This window comes from Cucumis sativus, chromosome 1, assembly GCF_000004075.3.
Source record: "Cucumis sativus cultivar 9930 chromosome 1, Cucumber_9930_V3, whole genome shotgun sequence".
Classification (NCBI taxonomy): Eukaryota; Viridiplantae; Streptophyta; class Magnoliopsida; order Cucurbitales; family Cucurbitaceae; genus Cucumis; species Cucumis sativus.
This window is the reverse complement of record NC_026655.2, coordinates 12,146,344-12,168,228: the sequence shown is the minus strand read 5'-3', so window position 1 is coordinate 12,168,228 and position 21,885 is coordinate 12,146,344. Positions and strand designations below refer to the sequence as shown.

Genomic DNA, 21,885 nt, shown 5'->3' with positions numbered 1-21,885 from the left:
AGCAGTCAACGATCTGTTTGGTTACAGAGAGGAAATCTGACAGGATACATACTAAACTGCACACAAAAGACAAACAATGTGGGGTTGACACGTGTAAAAGTTCCACTTCTCTTCCAAGCCAAACAGGTATTCTGATGAAAACTTCATTGAATGTTACTCCCATTCTCAAACCTTGTACAAAACTCAGTTGAATCAGTTAAAACAAAACTTCCCCACTTTTGAACAAATAAAATGATGAGAAAAGTGATTCTTTTGGAAGGGGATAATACAAGGAATGTTGTTTAATTCAATCCACATGAGAATTCCTAACTATTCAAACAAAAAACATAGAGGTTATGAGTCAAACTTTGTGTAGTGGTTGAATTCAATCCACAACAGAATTCCTAACTATTCAAACAAAAAACATAGAGGTTCAAACTTTGAGTAGAGGTTGAATTCAATCCACAGCAGAATTCCTAACTATGCAAACATAGATGCTGAGTCAACTTTGTGTAGAGGTTGAAGGATTGTTACTTGAAAATGGAGCCAAACCAGCATCATTTTCCAAACTGACACGCTCTTCACTAGCATGTCGAATGAAGTCCTCTGGAGACATGTGGGTACCATGACAAGCACAGACAATCTTGATCTGGTCTGTATTGTATCTGTAGGTAACACCAGAAATGGTTCGACCATTTGGACCGGTACCCGTGGTAGATACCCAAGGTAGATTAGGGAAAGAACCAGATCCCCCAAACTTGACATCAGCGGCAAGACCTGGCTTTATATCAGAAATTTCATTGAACAAACCTCTGCCTGGTCGTTCAGATGAATCTTTCGCCCCAAGGCTAATGCTGCTTCCTTTGGCCCCTGCTTGAGAAGAGGACCCTTCTTCGACAGTTGGCTGTCTGCTATTATTATCAACTTTCTCTTGTTCTGACGTCCTGGGATCATATTGAGTAACCTCAGCTAAAGTAGGAAGAATTCCTTGCATGTAAGGAACATTCATGAGAAAAGTTAGGAATTTATCTTGAAATAAAAGCTTCAAAGGAAAATGAAATTACACTATGATATATAGGATGGTATACAAATGTAATAAAATGCGGCCATTGCAAGTATCCTAAAAATTTGATAGACCTCCAATCGTGGAAGCATACAGAAAAAGGGTGAGAAAATTGACATATATGGAATGAGACATTGTTGTATTAATCAATAGATGGTAGCAGAATCATGGAAATATTGTTTTTGTAGTTAATACTACATTGGTAGGAACAAGAGTTGGGTATGCTTCTGTCAGGATTCTAACACACCTTCTAATAAAACACCCAACAGAGACAGCACCCTGTGATTCTTTATTTATGTATATAGCCAAAAGATACAGCTACAATATGAAATGAAAGCAAGAACAGTAAATAACAAGTGCATATCAGCATCCTTTACAAGAAGGATACCCCCTCCCCTTTTCGGCTGCTGCCCCCTCTCTTTTCCCTAAGGATAACAAAATAGATACCTATCCCTATTTCCCAATCATTCTATTTATACTCACCCTCAAATTCCTACCCAGTGGGACCCACCTGCACATTCTTTTACTTCCCACTCATTCTCTCTCATTACTTGTTGGTGAATTTCCCTTCTTACCCTTCCTAACATACGTATGTATGATTGGGGGTCTCACAACACCCCTCGGTTCCAAATTCACCTTGTCCTCAAGGTGGAATGTGGGAAACTGTTGATTCATTTGATAGACAGCTTCCCATGTGGCTTCAGTTTCTGGTAAATTCTTCCACTTGACTAGCCATTCGTTAGCTCCCAAATCTTTATTCCAGCGAATTCCCAATACCTGTTGGCCATAGTTGTAACTCGAAATCTGTTGTCAACATAGGTTTGAATACCTGATTCATCAAGGACTGGAAGAACACCAATACACACCTTCTTAAAAAAGGTTTGAATACCTGATTCATCAAGGACTGGAAGGTGGCTGGTGCGTTTGTAAGACCGAAGGGCATGACCAGAAATTCATAGTGACCCTCATGTGTTCTGAACGCGGTCTTCTCAACATCTTCCTCTGCATCCTTATTTGATGGTAACCGGACTTCAGATCTAGTTTTGAGAAAACCGTGGCCCATGTAATTCATCCAGCAGTTCTTCTATCACTGGGATAGGAAATTTGTCATATGGTTACTTGGTTGAGTTTCCGGTAATCTACACAAAAGCGCCACCCTCCATCTTTCTTTTTGACCAATAAAACAGGGCTGGAGTAAGGGCTATGACTGGGACGTATCACACCTGCTTGCAGCATTTCCACCACCAATTTCTCAATTTCCTCCTTCTGTACATAACCATATTTATATGGTCTGACATTGATGGGCCTTGGTTCGGTAAAACCAATATACGGTGATCTATTTCTCTCTTAGGGGGAGTTTTTTGGATCCTCAAAGATGTCTGCATACTGTTGTAACAGATTTTTAATCATTGGAATCTCTTCCTCGTCCCCTTTCATTTCCTGCTCCACTTCCACCTCCGTGTCTACTTCATACTTTTGGAATTCCAACAGAAAACCCTGATCTTCATTTTCCCACGTTTTCTCAATGGTTTTCAGGGAACATTCTGCTTGGATGAGGGATGGGTCTCCTTTCAAATAATTTTCTGTTTGCCTACCAAAGGACATTGTTAGAGATGGCCAATGTATCTTCATGGTGCCTGTTGTATCCAGCCACTGCATACCCAATATTACATCCACATTTCCCAACTCAATAGCAAAAAAATCAGCCACCACCACACCCTTGTAGTTCCAATTCCACTCTCTTGCAAACACCCTTGCCTGTACACTTGGTGCCATCTCCAATTGTAACTGCAAACGGGTTACCTTTTTCCAATATAAGTTCTTTTCCTTTACTGTCCGTTATGTATAAAATTATGGGTTGCTCCACTATCAATCAGCACTATCACTCCTTTGCCCTTTATATTTCCCTTCAGCTTCATCGTTCCCTTCGATGCCATCCCATGGATTGTCTTCAATTCTATTTCCTCCCTTCAGCAAAATCCAGATGGTTTAATTCCACTGTTTCCCCTGGTTCCTCTTCCATCTTGCCTTCCTCTTCCTTGCTCTCCTCTTCATTCATGATAAATAACATCAGCTCCCTTTTTTCCTTCACTCTACATCTGTGCCCTGGTGTATATTTCTCATTGCATTTAAAACATAGGCCCTTATCCAATCTGGACCTGAATTCTGCGTCTGAAAGTCGTTTGATAGGAGGTTCACTTTTTTATAACTACCCTTAATAGGTATAGTTACTTGTTTTATGGGGAAATCTGTCCTCCTCATGTAGCCTTTGTCTGTTCCATCTTGGATTTTTCCTGCATACTCTTCTTTTTTCTTTGGTTCCACTGTCCTGCCCTCGGTCTTAGTCAATTTCATTGCTACATTCCGATCATTGACTAGTTGAGCCTCCCTCATACAATCTTCCAATGTTCGAGGGTAACGACTAACGACTTCTGCCTGAAGATTGGGTTCCAGACCGGTCAGAAAAGCATCGCGTAACACACTTTCCTCCATGTGAGGGAGGGAGCTGAATATGTGACAAATTTCTTCACATACTCACTGTAGGATCCATCTTGTTGAATCCTAATCAAGCGTGCCACTAGACTTGTTTGTCCCTGAGTCCTTGAAGAAATCAAACATCCTCCCTTTCAAATCTTCCCATGACTCTACTTTCTTCCTATTATGCGTCCACCGTACCAGTCCACTTCATCTTGCCCAAAACTGACCACCGCCACTTGATCTTCTCGTTTTCTGGCAGGTTGTTCATCTCAAAAAATGTTCTGCTCTATATACCCAGGATTCTGGATTTTCACCTAAGAACATAGGCATTTCTAACTTTGTACTTACTTCGATCCACATTGCTTCCATTTACCTCATTACAGACTTCCGATTCTTCTACTTTTCCTTTCAACTTCATGCTGGATCCATCAGATGTTCCGGATTCATCTCTTTTCTTATAGCTATGATTCTCTCTTAGTTCCTCTGTCAGTCTTTCCATAGATTTCTTCATTTCCAGTAACATTTCTTTCATGCTCAGCAGCTCCTTCTCGGTTCCTTCCATTCGTTCCTCCATTTGTCTTTGTGCCATGTGACGCGTAACAACACCCAGTTTTTTTTTTTTTTTTGTTGGGCTCTGATACCAAATGTCAGGATTCTAACACACCTTCTAATAAAACCCAACAATGGCTAAACAGAGACAGCACCCTGTGATTCTTTATTTATGTATAGCCAAAAGATACAGCTACAATATGAAATGAAAGCAAGAACAGTAAATAACAAGTGCATACCAGCATCCTTTACAAGAAGGATACCCCCTCCTTCGGCTGCTGCCGCCTCTCTTTCCCTAAGATAACAAAAAGATACCTATCCCTATTTCCAATCATTCTATTTATACTCACCCTCAAATTCCTACCCAGTGGGACCCACCTGCACATTCTTTTACTTCCCACTCATTCTCTCTCATTACTTGTTGGTGAATTTCCCTTCTTACCCTTCCTAACATACGTATGTATGATTGGGGGTCTCACAGCTTCTTTTTGGCTTAAAGCTGGGTTGTTAGTAGTAACTTGTATGGGAGAAAGGGGCTCCTGAGTTTCTTCATGTTTCCTGTTTATAAGGTAGTAGTAACTTGTATGGGAAAAAGGGGCTCCTGGGTTTCTTCATGTTTCATGTTTATTTGTTTGAGCGACTGATGCATTTAGTATAGGCCCAAGGCCTAAGGCTCGAGCATTCCCTCAACTTTATGCTCTTTATATAATATATATATAATTGAAAAAATAACAATACCAGAAGCTAGTCCAGTGGTAAAGCTATCTCCTAGCCCTTTCTAGACCTAGGTTCAAACCCCACTCGTTACACTTTTTTCTAGATTATTTTTATTAAACTATAAAGCATAAGGCAAGCGTCAACTAATGTTTGTCAACAAAATTTCTGAATCCCCCACTATTCAAGTAAACTCTATCGAAATCTATAATAGCACAAAGCAAAATAAATGAAATCTCAAAGTTGTTTGGTAATAACAGTCTATATCCGTTAACACTCTTGCTGTTAACTGATAGATACTATAAAAGAGTTCTTTTAATTCACAGAAAGCATACTATATAACTATAGTACAGTATTACAGAAACCTTTCCTCTCACACGAGAGAAACCAACACCCAAACTAAAAGACTGTTTGTCTCCTTTACTCACTTCACTCCATATTTAAAGATATATCTCCAATAACAGTAAAGTAACTCCCTACATAACTATCTACTAATCACCTCCTGAAACTTTCCGAAAATAATCATCCTTACTGTTGGATGATTCTCCCAACTCACTAGTATAACTACTTCCTAGCCCTTTCTGCTCCTATGAACATACTGGTGTATAATCGGTGGCCTATCATTAACTTTCAATGATGTAACTTAAAACCAAGAGTGATCCAGAATAATGAAGGACGGGAACAGTCGCAGTTTTGTTCCTATCTTGAAAGAAAGAATGAGTTTTCTACCAGATGAGGTAGGATAAGATGTTTACCTGAAGACGGTTGACTTTTGCTACAAGTACTATGCAACTGTGGTTGGGAAATCAAACCCCGGGAATTATCTTTATTTAAAGTTGGAAGCTGGCTAGAAGAATAGCCAAACATCAAAGGCAAGTTTCCAGGATTCATAGGCTGGAATCCACATTGCTCACCATTTCCAGTGAGGAATGCTTGCCTTATGCTGTGTAGGGAATGGCCAGTTGAACTGGATGCACCAGCATCGTGAGAATCTTTGACTATTGGAGGAGAAATACCATTCTGCAAACTTGTAGTTTGAATAGAGAACGGAACGCTTCTGTTCAAGTTTTGAAGCTCGATATCACTACCTGATGAACTGTTAACCTTTTTATGCCCACTCAGGTCCGTAGTACTTAACTCAGCACATCCATCATTTTGTGAAACTGGCCTTGACGTAGAACCCTCAAGTTCAGACTCCCCAACATCCTCATTTTCGGCAACAGAACCATCCTCGGTTGTGGAATTATGTGATGCTTTTACCTTGTCATCAAAATTATTCTGACTGGAATCTCCTTCATGTTTCTTTTGGCAGTTTATCTCCTCAAAAAACATCTTTCGCTTATTACTCACCTCTGGCTGTTTTTCTTCCTGAATGTCTACAGGGTTCTTTTTCATTCGCCAGATCCCAGTGGCCTTCAAGTTCAGGGAATTATCTCCATCTGTATTAGCTCGGGAAAGGTCATTAAAAAGATTGTCTTTAAGCTTTATGAGTCATTTCTCATGATAACTGGGCCCATATCTAGTCTCTGATTACCACCTTGAAGGAAATTCTTGAAATCATCAATAATTTTACTGCCTCTATCACTTTCCTCTGTTCCAACATCAGAAGAGCAGGCATTTTTTCCTTTAGACTTGACCGATGATCCCCCACAAGACAGACCCAAGCTAAGCTCAAGCCCGTTGTCCTCCATGTTTCTAGTTAAAAGTTTCCCCAAGATAACGAGTACTGATCATCCATGAATACCAAACTCAGGCTGGCATACAAAAAGAACTTAAAGTGTAAGAAAACTATCAAAATTGACTAATATATCATGATACATAAACCTTGTCCAACAACCAATACAGGGCAGAAAAATTCCAAAAGATGCTGCAGAACACGAGATCATATTCAATCATCGCAGAAAAATTCTCAATCCCATATAATACACAAAAAGAAGAAATCCACTGCATTTTACAAACATGTGAATGACAGGGCTATTTTAAACCATATCGATACCATACACGCAATTACAATTATCGAGCCAACAAATCCTGTTAATCACAAAACTGATGTATTCCTTTCGAACAAATCATAAATTCAACAATCTGATTTTTTGTTACCTTCAACGAAAGTTTCAAGATAATCAATCCACTTTCCAATTTCAAAAGAGTAGTTCTACAGATACCAATGAAAAACATAACATGTACATTCTATGGATATATCAAAAATAAACAAATCCAATATTCAAAATCACAGAACGGATAGAAAAGAATTAGCAGTTCATTTCCCACATACTTATATGTCAACAGAGTAGAAATTAATTGATCAAAATCCCAATTCAACCCACTCACTTCACATACACAGCTCGATAGCCAGAAAATAGGGAGGTGATCCAAAATTCTCAAGACATAAAAGAAAGGGTTGAATTGTTTGTACATGGTTGGAAAAAGGAAATCGAAAAATTTACCAGAAACGGAATGAATCCAAGCGAGAAATACAAAGTGACGGCGGAAGACATGGATTGAAAAAGAGAAACATAACCCTAAATCAAGTGATCCTTCTGGAATCCGCAGTAGAGTCTACTGATTTGGCGCAATGAATTAGCTTAGCTTTGTCAGTGGTTTGATCTGTGGGTCTTCACTCGATGAATTCAAACTCCTGTTCCATTTTACCTATTAATCGGCAATGCTTTTGGAGCAATTCCCGGTGTTTTGGCCATCAAATATGCAATAACTTTAGATCAGATCGGTCTACGCATTTTTCCCTTCTTTTCAACGGACTAAAATTTTAAAATTCCTTAAATAAATAAAAAATATATATTCAAAATGAAAAATATAAACTAAAATATACAAAAAAATATCACTATATATCGAATATCAATATATACTAATAGTTTTTTTATTTGTATCATAATAACCACGTATTTATTGCATTTTATTCAAAAACACATGTATAGATTCATATAAATTATGATATTTTGTAAACTTGTTTTAAAGAAAAAATAATTTTCAAATAAATACATGTGAGACAAGAATTTGAATGTCCAACTTCAAAGGCAAAAAAGTAAAAATTTCCTAACTTTAAGTTACTTGAATTGAGGTTGGTAGCTTTACTTTTACTTCTAACAAATGAAGCCTATAAATGTATTAGATTAGATCCGAGTTTATCAAAGTTATATCAAGAACACAAGATAAACTCAAGAATAATCAAAGAACAACCAAATATGTAAATATATGATGAAATATATGCTATAATATCGCAAGAATTGAAAATGAAGTAACCCCTGCCCTCTTTCTAGACCATCCCAAATTCACCTCCTCTTTATAGCAAAACAACCTATCTTACTTACTAACTGTTTGCTGATATGTCCAAACTAACAACATTAGTATTCTCCTAATAACTCTACTGTTTCTATCACTATGGGTCTTACAAAATCCTCTTCACCTCTAAATTTCTTATTCTTTTATCTACTTTTAACTAATGTCTTTCCTAAACCAAGCTATTTTTTCTAAAACAAATAGTTTTAAAAACATGTTTTTAGAATTTGGCTATAACAAAATATGAGAAATATGTTCAGTTTAAAAAACAAATATCTAACCCAATGAAATTAATCTTTATTTTTTATTTTTTTGTTATTTGTTAATGAGTCAATTTAAACCATTTTGACTTTCACTTTAGGTTTATTTAAAATCAACTCAAAGTAAAAGTATTCCATTCTCATTCTTTTTTAAAAAATATATTCTCAAAATTATAATGAAATAATAAAATAATAGTTTTCTAAATAAGTAGTGTGTTTTTATTTCACTCATATCTTTTCTAATAAAGTCATACTTTACCCTTGTAGATAGGGCACGACTCTTCGAGTATGAGTGCAGCGGATAGTCTAATAGGTGCAATTAGTATCAAGGAGATACAACTCTTCAAGATTGGACATGATTGTTCGAGCGTATGAGTTCGTTGAGTTCAATGGTTAATGGGTTACGACTATTAAGGTAGAGATGGTTGCAAATCAAATTGTTGCATTGTTAAAAATTCAACTAATAAAAAAAAACATGTTGTCAGTGTCCTTGTTATTAGTCAAATATATTTGTTTATGCTTCCTGGCTATTCTTCTTGAGTTGTTTGAGGTTAGAGTCATGGTTATGAACATAGGCTGTGCACCCCAAAGAGGAACATAAAAAATGAGGCCAGTAGAGGGATATGACTCTTCAAGACATTTTAAAGGGGTTTGTAGATCATGTAAGACACGAGAAGGCATTCAGTTGATAAAGTGGGTTGTAGTGAGAACAACACCGCCCTAGAGATATGAAGGAAGGGAAGTAGACAACATAAGAGAACGAACAACTTCCAAAAGGTGACGGCTTTTGTGCTTGGCTACCCCATCTTATTGGGGTGTAAGAACAAGAACTTTGGTGGATAATGCCTTTGGATGACAAAAACTTATTGAGGGTATGATTTTGGAACTCATGACCATTGTCACTTCGCAAAATAGCAATCTTTTCATTGAACTACGTTTCTACGTTGTTGTAGAAGTCCCTGAAGACAGAGGAATGACCTTAGATTTGTTGGAGACAAGAAAGATCCAGGTAAGACGGGTATGATCATCAATAAAAGAGACGAAGATAACACAATCAGTAATAACAAATTGAAAAAAGAGACAAAGAGAAAACATAATTTTTAGTTATGTGGATAAACACTAGTTCAAAAGAAAAACCACCGTGCAAGTCTCTTTTTATTATTTTCTCTTAATAACAAATAATACATGGGGTAAGTAAATAGACTACAATGAGGAATAATAAAAAGGAAAAATATATTATGTCAAATCTTCCCTTAGGCCAAGCCCACTAAATCTAACAAATTTGTATACGTAATTACAAACTATAAGATTAGGACATAAATCCTAACAGTTCATTGTTATTGATTTCAATTATTGAAAGGGTCGGGGAATGGGTCCGGACTTATAATTTTCTCGACGGAGAATATCCTTGCCTCCATCCCCACTAGCTTGGATAGGGGTAGAAATGTGGGTAAATAACATTCATAGGGAAGGGATGAGGACAAAAAAACCATCCCTTGCCTCGATCTGGGCTTGTTGACAACCCTAATATACGATAGACTTATAACACAAAATAACAGTTTATTAATGATATAAGTCTTTCACATTGATAGGTCTATCGTCAATATGTTGAGGTTTATGTCCTAAAGCCTCATAGCTAAATTAGTTATTTGATATATTAATAATTGGTTATTTTAAACATGCAATAATTAGCTATCCATTGTGGAAAAAATCAAAGGTTATTTGATAAGACTTCAAACGTATATAGTGGACATACATGTGGATCATGTTTCAAGTAATAACCTGAAGAGTCTATAGTATATAGATAAGGTTGAGTGTCTTATTTTGGCAACACTATGGATAAGACCCAATGTATAATTGTTTCAAACATTGTGATCTAAAAAAAATGTTCATGTGGAGAAATGAAAGTGGGAGTATATATCCAATAAGTTTGTATAAGAATGAATTAGAAAATGTAGTTAACTACAGATATTAATATTTCATAGGATAACTACAAGTAAAATTAACTTTATCTCAATTTTGAGTGAGTTATGAACTTCTGTCCATGAAGACTTATCATGTGATATGTATAGGTGAGTGACACAAGTTGTAGACTCAATAAGCTTTCCATTTTGGAGACTAGTGATGATTTGGAAACATAGCTACACAAGATGAAATTCACTTCTTCCTAATTTTAGGAAAAATAGATGAGTTGTTTCCTAAAGTGTTGATTTCAAGTTTTGAACAAAGGTTACCTGCCCTCTCACTGATTCGAGAGGGATTTGGTTACAATACAATAATCAAGACCTTTCCCGACGTACAAAAACATAGAAGAAAACACATACCACGTTGGGGAAGGTATTTCAAACATCATACGTGATGTCGACATGAACGTTAGAGACACCTTTCCGATGCGCGACACGTCTATGCTGGTTTAAAGTTCACCGAAGCAACAATGCAACGTTAGAAAAACCAAAACTTGATGTGCTCTCCTCAAATTCAAAGAGCCTACAGACGACTGAAAGGTGCGAAGGCGCAAAGAATATTGCGGTTTGAAGAGAGGGTCAAAGAATATTGAGAATGATAGTATGTCAGTCGAAGTCTTTTCCAATGTAACATTGTAAAAAGCCTTCCTTGACGTCAATGCGGAACGTCGGGGCTTGTCCTTTTCCCCAACATTCGATATACTCGGGGGTAGATTTTAATTTTTAATTTTTAAATTATTTTGATAGTTATTTAATTATTAATTTTGTTATTTTTCTTTTTGTTATCGTAAATTATTGTTTTCGGTTCTGCTTTGTAAGACAATAAACAAAATGTGCAGTAAATTATGAAAATTAGAATATTTAAATTTATAATAAACAAGGTACACGAAAGATATTTAATACAAAAAATTACATATAATATAAAACAATTACATTAACATTAAAAAAAAAAAAAAAGCTACACCTATCTACTATGCTCTAGTCGTGGACGCAAAACCTACAAGTGACATAAATGTAGAGTTAAAACATCACATATGCATAACTAAACAAATTAAATGTTGAAAATTATGTACCCCAAGTATTCACGACCTTCTTTGTGCCCAACTCATCTCCTCAATCATCTTCTTCATCTCCTTCATTTGCCGTGCATGGTCTGCTATTTTTCGGTCTCGCTCCTCCTCCCTCAGGTGTTGTTCTTCAATCATGCGGTTAGCATTTTCAAGGTTGGCCTTTAGTTCGCTAACCTCTGCCATGTGTGGTTGGTGGTCATAAATATTGGAGGAAGAAGCAGAAGTAGAACTCTTCTTGTACTTGGGTTTTGGGCCTCAACCAAGACATTTTGAGTCGCTCGGTCGTCTACCCAAAACGGTCTCGCATACCTCATCTTCAAATAGTGGTTGAGAACCCTCTGGGATAGGCTGAGCCTGGAGTTCCAACACTTGATTATGCACAATAGAAGTTTGTAAGTTTGGGAGATTATCATACTTAGAATTAGAATTGAAGGTTAATCATCATTTTTGGAATTTAGGAGCAATCAAATATGTGCAAGGCTGTTAGGGGGCAGTAGCCTTACAACCATAGGAGCGACACAAAGTCGTTCCTTCAAAGAAAAATAGAGCTAACTGAATTACGTGATCGCTCAATAGACCGTGTCGAGTTATTTCGAGAAATGCACGCTAGTTGCATTGGTGAGTTCATTTCACTAGCAACAGAGGATGCTTTTGTAAGTTTATGAAAACTCGGTCTATTGAGCGATCACGTAATTCAGTTAGCTCTATTTTTCTTTGAAGGAACGACTTTGTGTCGCTCCTATGGTTGTAAGGCTACTGCCCCCTAACAGCCTTGCACATATTTGATTGCTCCTAAATTCCAAAAATGATGATTAAAACGTTGTACTTTCAAACAAATTAAATAAAGAAATGTTAACTGATTTTAACATAGACTATATAAATCTTTTGAAACGGTCGAGTGATGTAGTGGTCACAAAGAAAGTGTCAATCTTGCACCCGATTGATCAATCTTGGTGGCGGGTTTGTCCGTGCTTCTTCAGGGTCGCTAAACTTCTTGAAATGTCAGTGCTTATCTCCCTTGAATTCCTTCCACATAGAGATCATTTGATGCTCAACAAACCGATTAAGTGCTAGATCGGTTAGATCAAACACGAAATATTGCTACAAAAGAAATAGGTTTCAGATTAGTCTTCTACATATGTAAGTAATTGAAACATATATATATATATATATGTTTACGAATTTACAGACTTATCGCTAGGCCGCTCTTTACGACCTCAATGCACTCTCGTGGTACATCTGTCCACTTCAGGGCCTGGATAGGAAACGTTTCTCGCGTCAACACATCGATCGTGCAGTTAAAACAAGGTGTGTGTGGCGAGACAGGTCTGTCCCCTCCTGGGGGAATTGAAATGAGGATTCTACCATTCTATTGTACGTACCTCTCGACATCAATGTTATGAGAGTGTTGTCGTCTCCTCGTTCTAGGAGCGAGAGAGGATTGAGAGGGATCTATTGAAAAACACAAATTATTAGATACAATAACCATAACCACAAGTGTTTATGGTAATTACTAACCTAAAGTGTCGCCACTGAAGACAAAACAACTGCATTATCTAACGCATCCAAGTTAAGGAAATAGCCTGCCTCATTAGTGGTGCTCGAAAAGTTAGCTAGACATAATTTTTGCAGACATAAAAACCGACAAATGTTAAACAAATGTGAGTATCGCAAAGTAAATGTATAGAAAAATGACTAATATGTATACATGAAGATCAAAACATTGTTATTCATCGTTGCTTGACCCACTTTGATGTGATGATGATTATTCGTCATCTTCATCGTCTATGAAGTTGTCTGCAATATGAATCACATTTGGTCTTTCCACCACTGTAGGATCAACTTCAGTCCTGCACAAAGTGTCATCCACAATGACATATTCGTTCCCACGATGTTCGACGATGATTTTCAATACATTAAGTTGGTCATTCTCGATATCTTCTACTTCTAGCACATTCCATACATGTTTATTCTGCACCACTTGAACAATTTTCCAATTGGTATCATTTTTAGGGTCCTCCAAGTAGAACACCCAATGTGCATGGGTTGTGAGAATAACCGGTTCCTTAGTGAACAAAAAACGAGATGTGTTTATTGATTTGTAGCCTAGTTCCTCGTGGGTCCTATGGTTTTTGTTTCTGTCTGTGTCAAACCATCAACACTTGAATAGCCAAGCACGTCGTCCAAATGGATATTGAGCGTGCAATACTTTCTCTAAAACATCGAAGAAATTGTTGTTGATACTGTCTCCACTACCTTCACCAACTATAATGACTCTACTGTTTTGCGTTCGGAAATCACACTCCAACATGTGAAATTGTACACCACCAACAATGCATCCACTATAAGAGCGAACATCAAGTGAAGGTCCCATTGTGAGTGAGAAGAAATCTTAAGAAATATTTGAATTCTCATGCATTTCTACTATAACACGAAATTAGTCTACATGAATACTTATATATATATATATATAATATAAAGTAGAACATGTACGAACTCATTTACTCTAAATACTTGAGTTTTTAACAAATTTGCAAATGCTTGTTGGTATATTTTAAAAATTTTAGAAAAGGTTTCACCCTGACGATGTATCAACAACAAGTGTTTCTTAATGTACACAATTGTGAGTTTATATGACGAAAATAATAAAAGCTTAAACTATTGTCAAATAGATGTGTGAATTGATCAGGGTAGAAATGCGTACTTGTAGTACTCCGCTATTTCATCCATATTGTTGAGGATGTACCAATGAAAGAGTCATTTCTCTTCATGTGAAGGAGATTATCTTGATCTTCATTGTTTCATAGCATATTAATTTTCTTGTGGAATACAGTCCACAAGAAAAATTTGCATTTTAATTATAGACATCCAAGGGGCCTTTAAACGCACTGCTTTCCAGTTGGAGGGATATCTAAGATGAATGAATTAGATGAGTATTTGACACTAATAATTTTCCTCCAAAGCGCGTTTGGTTCCGTCAAATAACGCCAAAGCCATTTACATAAGAGCGAGATGTTCGTGGTTTTTAGCTTTGAGATGGCCAGACCTCTTGTAACGACCCAACTTTCTACTAAGTTGGAGTCATTACCATTTAAATAAATATAGACTTTTTATTTTTAAAAATGAGAAAATACCAAAATTTTAAGAAAACATTTTAAATATTTAGTTAATATAATAGTAATATATATCTAAAGAGAGAAGGAAATAATTAATTAAATGATCAAAATAGCTACTTAAAATACTAGTTTGGGGCCAAAATGTAAATAAAGGAAGATACTTGAAATAAACATGAGTTTCAAAAAAAAATTCTAAATATAAATTTTAGATTGGAAAGATATTTATATTAAGGAAATCAACAATGAACTCTAGAATTACAAAAAAACGTTAGAGAAATCAACGTACATATCTATGTGTGGTTTACTAAAAAGCTTTGGGGGAAGGACACCGAAAAGCTTTATAATTAATTGAAGGATATGCTTTTGTTTCAAATATGTGAAGATTTGAATGGATACAAATAATTTATAAATATATGGTTTTCTTATCAATTTGAAAGCAATATAAAAAAACAGCTCCCTTACTTCTAATTTTCTCTTCATTTTTTGTCATTTTATATACAAGTAGTCAAGAAGATGACACTTTGAGACCATGGAAGAAACATAAAGTTGTCTTAATGAAATAACCATGACTTTTTTGGATTAAAATGCTAGTAATTCAAATTAATTCTTTTCACACTCTTCTTATTACTCTATAATATTTTCTTTACAAAAAAATGAAATAAAAATAGTTTTATTTTTTTAACAATAAATGGGGTGGACAAATTGAAACTCAAATTTCACTACTACAAAATCTATTTTACTTGACACTAGGTAGTTTTGCATACTTGACGCTTTTATTAAAAAGAATGTCAAGTATTGAGCATTTTAAAGAAAAAACGTCAAGTATAGGGTTGTTTTAGAGATGTTTCAAAGGATGTTAGCAAGTTATTATTATTATTATTTTATCTTGCAAACATCTCGCAGACATCTCACAAACATGTCGCAGACATGTCGCAGGTTCTTAAATTCAAATGTTTAATCTGAAATGAATTGATTTAGGGTGACTTTTAACTATTATTTTTTGTATCTCGCAATATCGTAAACATTTTGTAGCTGTCAAACTTTAAATGTCGAAGATTGAATTAGTCATATACTTGTTTAGGGTGTGACTATGCACGTTTTATTTAGTGGTTAGCTACTGTTTTTTAATTTCGCAAAATAAGTCAATAAATTTTTTTTATGTGATATGTCAAATCCTAACTTCAAATCAGTTTTTGCAGCAATTAAAAAGTATAAGGTGGTTTAAGGATGTCACATGTTCCCATGTTAGTGCGTTATGGTGGTACATGGGATGAGAGGCGAAGAAAATACGAAGGAGGCATGTTACAAGGCATCGTTGTCAGTAAAGAAATCACACATAAAGATTTACAGGCAGAATTATATGACCTTGCAGAAGTTGACCCTACAAAGTTCGACATAATGATAAGATGCATATATGAGATAAAAGTGGAACATGAAGCTCCTCTATTTGAGTTAAGCAATGATCGTGATTTGAAGTTTTATCTTCTTAGTGAAAATCCATTAAAGGTCCCTTTATACGTCTCATTTGAGCCTAAAAGTAATCAAAGCAAGAAAGTGTTAAGCAAAGATTACAATTCAGTATCTGGGAGCAACCAAGCTCATAACTTAAACCCTCATCCTCCAATTGTAATGGATACATTAAATGAGAATGAAGTTCATGTTCGTGAAGTTGAAGTTGGCTTGTGTGATAACGTGATAGGGACCACTTCGGCTATATGGGAATCATATGAGTCATATGATTCGAAGAGATGAGACTTTTACATGGGAGCCAGTAGAGATGAATAGTGAATCATTTGACATCCCACAACATAGAGATGGTCCTACAAAAGATTGCAAAGGAAAATCTAAAGTTCGTTACAGCTCTTCTAGCCAAAAGTTGAAGACAGACAGGAATGATTGGTCCGAAGAAAGCTCTACAAGTGAGGAGTTTGATGTAGGACAAATATTTTTTTCCAAAAAAGATTTGTCAATGAGATTAAGTGTCTTGGCAATGAAAAAAAATTTTCAGTTTGTAGTAAAAAAGTCTACAAAAGAGGTTCTCTTTGTTAGATGCATTGACAACAAGTGTGGTTGGAGACTGCGAGCGATGAGATTGAAGGATTCAAATATATTTAAGATTAAAAAGTATGTCAAAGTTCATTCGTGTTCTCTTGATTTTGAATCGTGACCATAGGCAAGCAAAATCTTGGGTTGTTGTGAGAATTAATAAAGTCAAAGTTCAAGGGAGTCGGTCGTCTATACAAACCACGTGATATCATAGAAGACATGAGGCAAGACTATGCATAAATATGAGTTATGAAAAAGCATGGCGCGCTAGAGAAAATGCGTATGAACGAGTGCGCGGGTGTCCTGAAGAGTCATATAATCTATTGCTTAGATATGGTGAAGCTCTCAAACTTGCAAATGTAGGTACAATATTTCACATGGAACTTGAAGATGATCGTTTCTTCAAATATCTTTTTATGGCTGTTGGTCCACGTGTTCAAGGATTCTTAAACTGCATTAGACCGGTTATAGTCATGGATGGAACATTCCTTAAGAACAAATATCGGGGTCAGTTGATAGTTGCTGTTTGCTTGGATGGTAACAATCAAATTTATCCTCTTGCCTTTGGAGTGGTGGACAGAGAAACAGATGCTTCAATACAGTGGTTCTTAGAGAAATTGAAAGGTGCAATAGGAGAGGTGCCTAATCTAGGCTTCGTGACAGATCGAAAAACATGTTTTTCTAAGTGTATTGCATCGGTTTTTCCCTCCGCATTCCATGGACTTTGTGTCCAACACTTGACTCAAAATTTGAATGATAAATACAAGAATGACACTATAGCTACTTTGTTTTACAATGCATCTAGAACATATCGTGAATCAACGTTCTCAGAAGCGTGGAGAAGTATTCTTGCATTTCCTAATGATTCAGGAAAATATTTAAACGATGTTGGAATAACACGTTGGTCTCGTTTTCACTGTCCAGGAAGACGATATAATATGATGACAACAAATATAGCAGAGTCCATGAATTCTATACTGAAAGAACCTAGAGATTTGCCTATTGCTTCATTCCTTGAACATGTTCGAGCTTTGCTACAACGTTGGTTTTGAATAAGGCATTAAAGTGACGTCTACATTGACTAAATGGGCAGAGTTTGTTCTACAAAAGAAACAAGAACGAGCTTTGACAATGAAGGTCAACCCAATTGATTGCTACCAATTCCATGTTAAAGATTTAGATAAAGAGGAGGTCGTAAATCTTCATACTCAAGAGTGCACTTGTAAGGAGTTTCAAGTTGAGCAACTACTATGCGAACATGCCATTGTTGTAGCACGGGATCGCAATATAAATGTTTATAATTTATGTGCTAACTATTACACAAATGAATGTTTGTTGGCAGCATATTCAGAGGCCGTCTACCCAGTTGGGAATCAGTCAGAATGGAAGACAAGTGAAAAATATGTACATATGACTGTCTTACCTCCGAAAGTAGTCAAAAGAGTTGGTCGACCGAAGAAAAAGAGGATTCCAAGTGTCGGTGAAGCACCAAAATTGCATAAATGTGGTCGATGTAAAGAAACAGGCCACAATAGATTAACGTGTACCAATCCAATTTCATACATTCAGAAGTCGAGCATACAAGATTAGTCCCCGTCTTGGTATGTAGTATTAGTTTTATACTTGCTTGGTTTGTGCTTGAGTTGTTTGCATGATCACGATGTAAAAAAGGTTCATTGTTTTAATGCAGGTGGAAGATGCTTATAAAATTGTATCCTGTGTTGTTTGCAAGATCACTAGTCATCTCACTGACAAATCTAATTTGAAGACTTGCATTATGCAACTTCAAGACTTTCCTTCTCTTTTTATTTATCCTACTGTGAACATTTTATAGAATGTTTACTTCTTGTATTTTTTTTCACAATTTTTGTATTACTTTGCGTGTAACAACCATTTTATATGGTGTTTGGTTTTATCTCATTGACATTCTGTCATTTATCTTCTTATTCAATTTTCATTTGTTTTGTTATATTAAAACAATATTTTGATTGTTATAGAAACTGGGGTTTATTTTGTTTTTCTTTCCTTTTTCCCCCTTAAAAACAAAAGCTTTAATCATAGTTCATGAAATGCATCGACAAATGGAGAAGATAGGTATAACTTGAGTAATGACTAATAACTATTGACTAGTGGGAACATAGAGTAACCAAACTGTTGACTGGAGTCTGGCTGGCTTGTGGTGCAAACTGTTGACCTTGCTGTTGTTGGACATTACCAGATCTGCTGCAGAAGCTTTTCGTGTTGACCTTGAGTGACGAGGGCTGGAACCTGTGGAAACTGAAAAATGTATGAACCTAAATGCTGTATTTTCTATAGAACCTGAATGTTGTATGAACCTGAACATATAAGTATACTATAGAAAAGAAAAATGCAGTATTAATTTGCCCTTCTTCTTTCCCTTTTGATTTGTTAGTTCAAAATCGATCATTTGAACTGAGGTTCGAGGTTCTTCTAAGTGTTCCTTAAATCATTCTCTTCTTTCTAAACTATTTTTTCTTTCCATTATGCAGCTAAGGAGTGAAGACAAGTCGACTGCAATTTAAAGTTTATAGCAATTCAACCTTGACTTCTGTAACGTGATAAAGAGAAATATTGATATGAATATTTGATTACAATGTCATAGAAATGTTCAATGTCATAGAAATGTTCAATGTCTAACAGATGATCAATAAGAAAAGATCAATAACAGTATTTCTATTTCAATGTCATAGAAATGTTCTGTATTTTCTGTAGGATTTCTTCCAATGGAGGTGGAGCAGTATTTGTAAAAGGAATATGATGAAAGCAGAGGCATGCCCCCTCTGTGCCTATAATAAAATGAGATGAAAGCATTATTTCACATCCCATTTTTTCGAGAGTTTTCTTTTCTTTTTCGTTTTTTTTCCCTATGACATCAAGACAGTCTAACAGAATTTCAGAATCAATTCTGGCTGTATTTCAGATTATGGCTGGTTCCATTTCTTTCTCTAACCAAACCCAAATGATGTTGGTTCATAGCAGTAGCCCCTACAAAAAACCAATCCCCTGTATAGTCTTTATATTATCAAAATGCAAGATAACGACATCTAAAAATACTGCACACTTGACAATTTTCCCAAAAGAATAAAATAAAAATTTCAGACCATAAAACAACAATAGTATTCATTCCATTATATAAATCTGTTTATGTACATAGTTCGAAACATATACAATTCCTTCAAAACTTGCAACTAAAAGTCAATACATGGGATTGTTGGTCCATAATTGAAATGTCAATTGTTTTCTAAAATATGCATGTTTTCTTGACATAATGTAACTACATCTAAACCAGAAGCTTCATATTCGAAATACTTAATGGTAAATACACCACAATCACTATTGTTGCGTTGCAGTGGAATGGATTCAACAATGACAAGTGGCCAAGGTTCCTTGTGTGTTGATGATCCACCTCTTCTAACAAAGAATTCAGTAGTATCTAGCAAATTTGGCACCATCTCTCGAATTGGCATTAATATGCTTCTCATATCTTCGGCACTCGTAAGTGACGAAAGCGAATCCCATACCTTAACTTGACAACTTACCAAGTCCAAGCATAATAGAATCCAATGATTGCCATGGATATTGAATGGAGAGTAAATGTAATCAACATTCGCCCAAGGATCTTGAAAGCCTTGTTTTGATCCAACAACATAGTCAACCAACCGATACTCCTCCTTCCAGTGAAATGGTCGATTCTCTTTAATACATTCTTGGTATTCAGGCCACTTCGCAACTAATAGTCGCTGGAAAGAAAAAAATACACATGCATGTATATGTATTTATGTCAGACTGAAATACAATAAGACAATAAGACAAATATCAAAAGCAAATTCATTACATAAAGTATGGTTGCGAATACAAACCATGAATAGTGTGTCTACAATTGTGAAGTTTTGAGTAGAAGGTATCATGGTTGTCTTAATGTTGAAGCAAATGAGAAGAAAGAGTGCATCCAAATGCTAATAGAAACAGAAGAAAACATTTAATTCGGTTCTGCGATCAAACCAACTTCTTAAAGCTACTATTTTTAGTTAACAAACATGGTTTTACTAACTACTCTAAACCTGTATAGAAGAAATAATAAGAAAAGTCCTTACCTCATCCGCCAACCACCGACGACACATGAACAAGTCTCTGAAAAATTCCTTCAATTTTTTTTCGTGAAAAGTTTCACTCACCTCATCTTTCGTATGCTTGTCTGTAATCCAAGCTTTGAGTCGATCTAAATGGGCGTCAGGTATTTTGTGCATAGGATCATAAACGGATGGTTGAGACTGAGAGGTGGTGGTGGTTGATTTTGTAGACCGTTTAATTAAAGCTGTGAAGGGAGTTGACAAGCAAACACTTGCACGCTTGCTACGTGCGGGCCAAACGTGTGGTCGTTGAGTGGATAAGGGTTCTATTTCCATGACGTCTGGATCAAATAGGTAAGACTTTTTTCTCCAATTTCCTCGCTCAAATCGTCAACGACGTCTATTGGCTCCTCCAAACCAATATGAACCTTCTTCTCCAACTCGTCCATTGTGTCATCCTCCTTGCTGTCTGCTTCGACACCCTATGGAAGGTCAAAATGCATTAGTAAGGATAATGATATAAACTAATCATCAACATTAGCTATGTCAAAATAATGCATTAGTAAGGGTAATGATATAAACTAATCATCAACATTAGCTATGTCAAAATAAAGCATTAGTAAGGATGATTTTCACCCCATTACACAACTTTGATTCCTAACATTTTTTTGAAGTTCAACGTGTTTCACCCCATTACATAACTGTGATTCCTAACCTTTTTTTGAAGTTCAACGTGTTTCACCCCATTACTTGTGTCATCCTCCTTTGGCATCCTCAACCAAGAAAGGGTACCGGGTGTGTCAACATCTTCGGTCTGGGCATCATGACCTTCAAATCCTGTGCAGTCTCCTTCTTCACCCTTTGGAAATGTCAAAATGTATTGGTAAGGATAACTTTGAAAATGTTAAACAAACTTTACTTCTTATCCTTTCTTTGAACTTCAAGGTGTTTCAATATAGTCAACATCATTGATTTTAGGCTTCCACGTTCATTCTCGAGAACCGCTACTCGATATTTGAGTTTTCGAACAGCTTCTTTCATCTTAGACTTCCACTTCTTTTTCTTACTCTTTTTACTCTTTTTGCAGTCATTGTCATCATTACTAGCTTCTCTTGGTCATTTTGAATCACCATTCTTCTTAGAAAGGGTGTTAGATGGATGGGGTTTGTCAACAAGTTCCTCTGAAGACATTCTTAGATGCTCCTCCTCTTCAAGCATCATCTCAATTACCACATTAATTATGAACTACAAAGTGGAA

General features: G+C 36.0%; 3 protein-coding genes across 4 annotated transcripts; 1 reads left to right on the top strand and 2 right to left on the bottom strand.

Moving 5' to 3' along the window:
• Window positions 1-111: 111 nt before the first annotated feature.
• LOC116404511 (ninja-family protein mc410-like) lies at window positions 112-7,543 on the bottom strand. 2 transcript variants are annotated; one of them, XM_031887032.1, is made up of 3 exons: window positions 7,231-7,543; window positions 5,539-6,537; window positions 112-948 (listed from the first exon to the last, which is right to left on the bottom strand). In XM_031887032.1, exons 2-3 carry the CDS (start codon window positions 6,176-6,178, stop codon window positions 482-484), a joined length of 1,107 nt encoding a protein of 368 aa, XP_031742892.1. In that variant the 5' UTR covers window positions 6,179-6,537; window positions 7,231-7,543; the 3' UTR covers window positions 112-481. The 2 variants fall into 2 exon arrangements, with proteins under 2 accessions (XP_031742892.1, XP_031742889.1); XM_031887029.1 differs by having other exon boundaries at window positions 112-966; window positions 7,231-7,539.
• A 9,235-nt stretch (window positions 7,544-16,778) lies between these two features.
• On the top strand, window positions 16,779-18,126 carry LOC116404016. The gene is made up of 2 exons (XM_031886165.1): window positions 16,779-17,577; window positions 17,630-18,126. The coding sequence occupies exons 1-2, from the start codon at window positions 16,779-16,781 to the stop codon at window positions 18,124-18,126; spliced, it is 1,296 nt and encodes a 431-aa protein (XP_031742025.1).
• Window positions 18,127-19,787: 1,661 nt separating this feature from the next.
• Window positions 19,788-21,100, bottom strand: LOC105434929. The gene is made up of 3 exons (XM_031880250.1): window positions 20,652-21,100; window positions 20,418-20,513; window positions 19,788-20,297 (listed from the first exon to the last, which is right to left on the bottom strand). The coding sequence occupies exons 1-3, from the start codon at window positions 20,961-20,963 to the stop codon at window positions 19,788-19,790; spliced, it is 918 nt and encodes a 305-aa protein (XP_031736110.1). The 5' UTR covers window positions 20,964-21,100.
• Window positions 21,101-21,885: the final 785 nt, after the last annotated feature.

Bases quoted from the DNA above. Each gene is read 5' to 3' on its own strand.
- LOC105434929 (XM_031880250.1), bottom strand. From the start codon at position 20,963: ATGGAAATAGAACCCTTATCCACTCAACGACCACACGTTTGGCCCGCA. The intron at 20,514-20,651 runs GTAAGGACTTTT...TGTTTCTATTAG, and splicing joins GTCGGTGGTTGGCGGATGAG to CATTTGGATGCACTCTTTCT. The intron at 20,298-20,417 runs GTTTGTATTCGC...TTTTCTTTCCAG, and splicing joins TTGTAGACACACTATTCATG to CGACTATTAGTTGCGAAGTG.
- LOC116404511 (XM_031887029.1), bottom strand. From the start codon at position 6,178: ATGAAAAAGAACCCTGTAGACATTCAGGAAGAAAAACAGCCAGAGGTG. The intron at 967-5,538 runs GTAAACATCTTA...CTTACATGCAAG, and splicing joins CAAAAGTCAACCGTCTTCAG to GAATTCTTCCTACTTTAGCT.
- LOC116404016 (XM_031886165.1), top strand. From the start codon at position 16,779: ATGAGTTATGAAAAAGCATGGCGCGCTAGAGAAAATGCGTATGAACGA. The intron at 17,578-17,629 runs GTTGGTTTTGAA...CTAAATGGGCAG, and splicing joins TGTTCGAGCTTTGCTACAAC to AGTTTGTTCTACAAAAGAAA.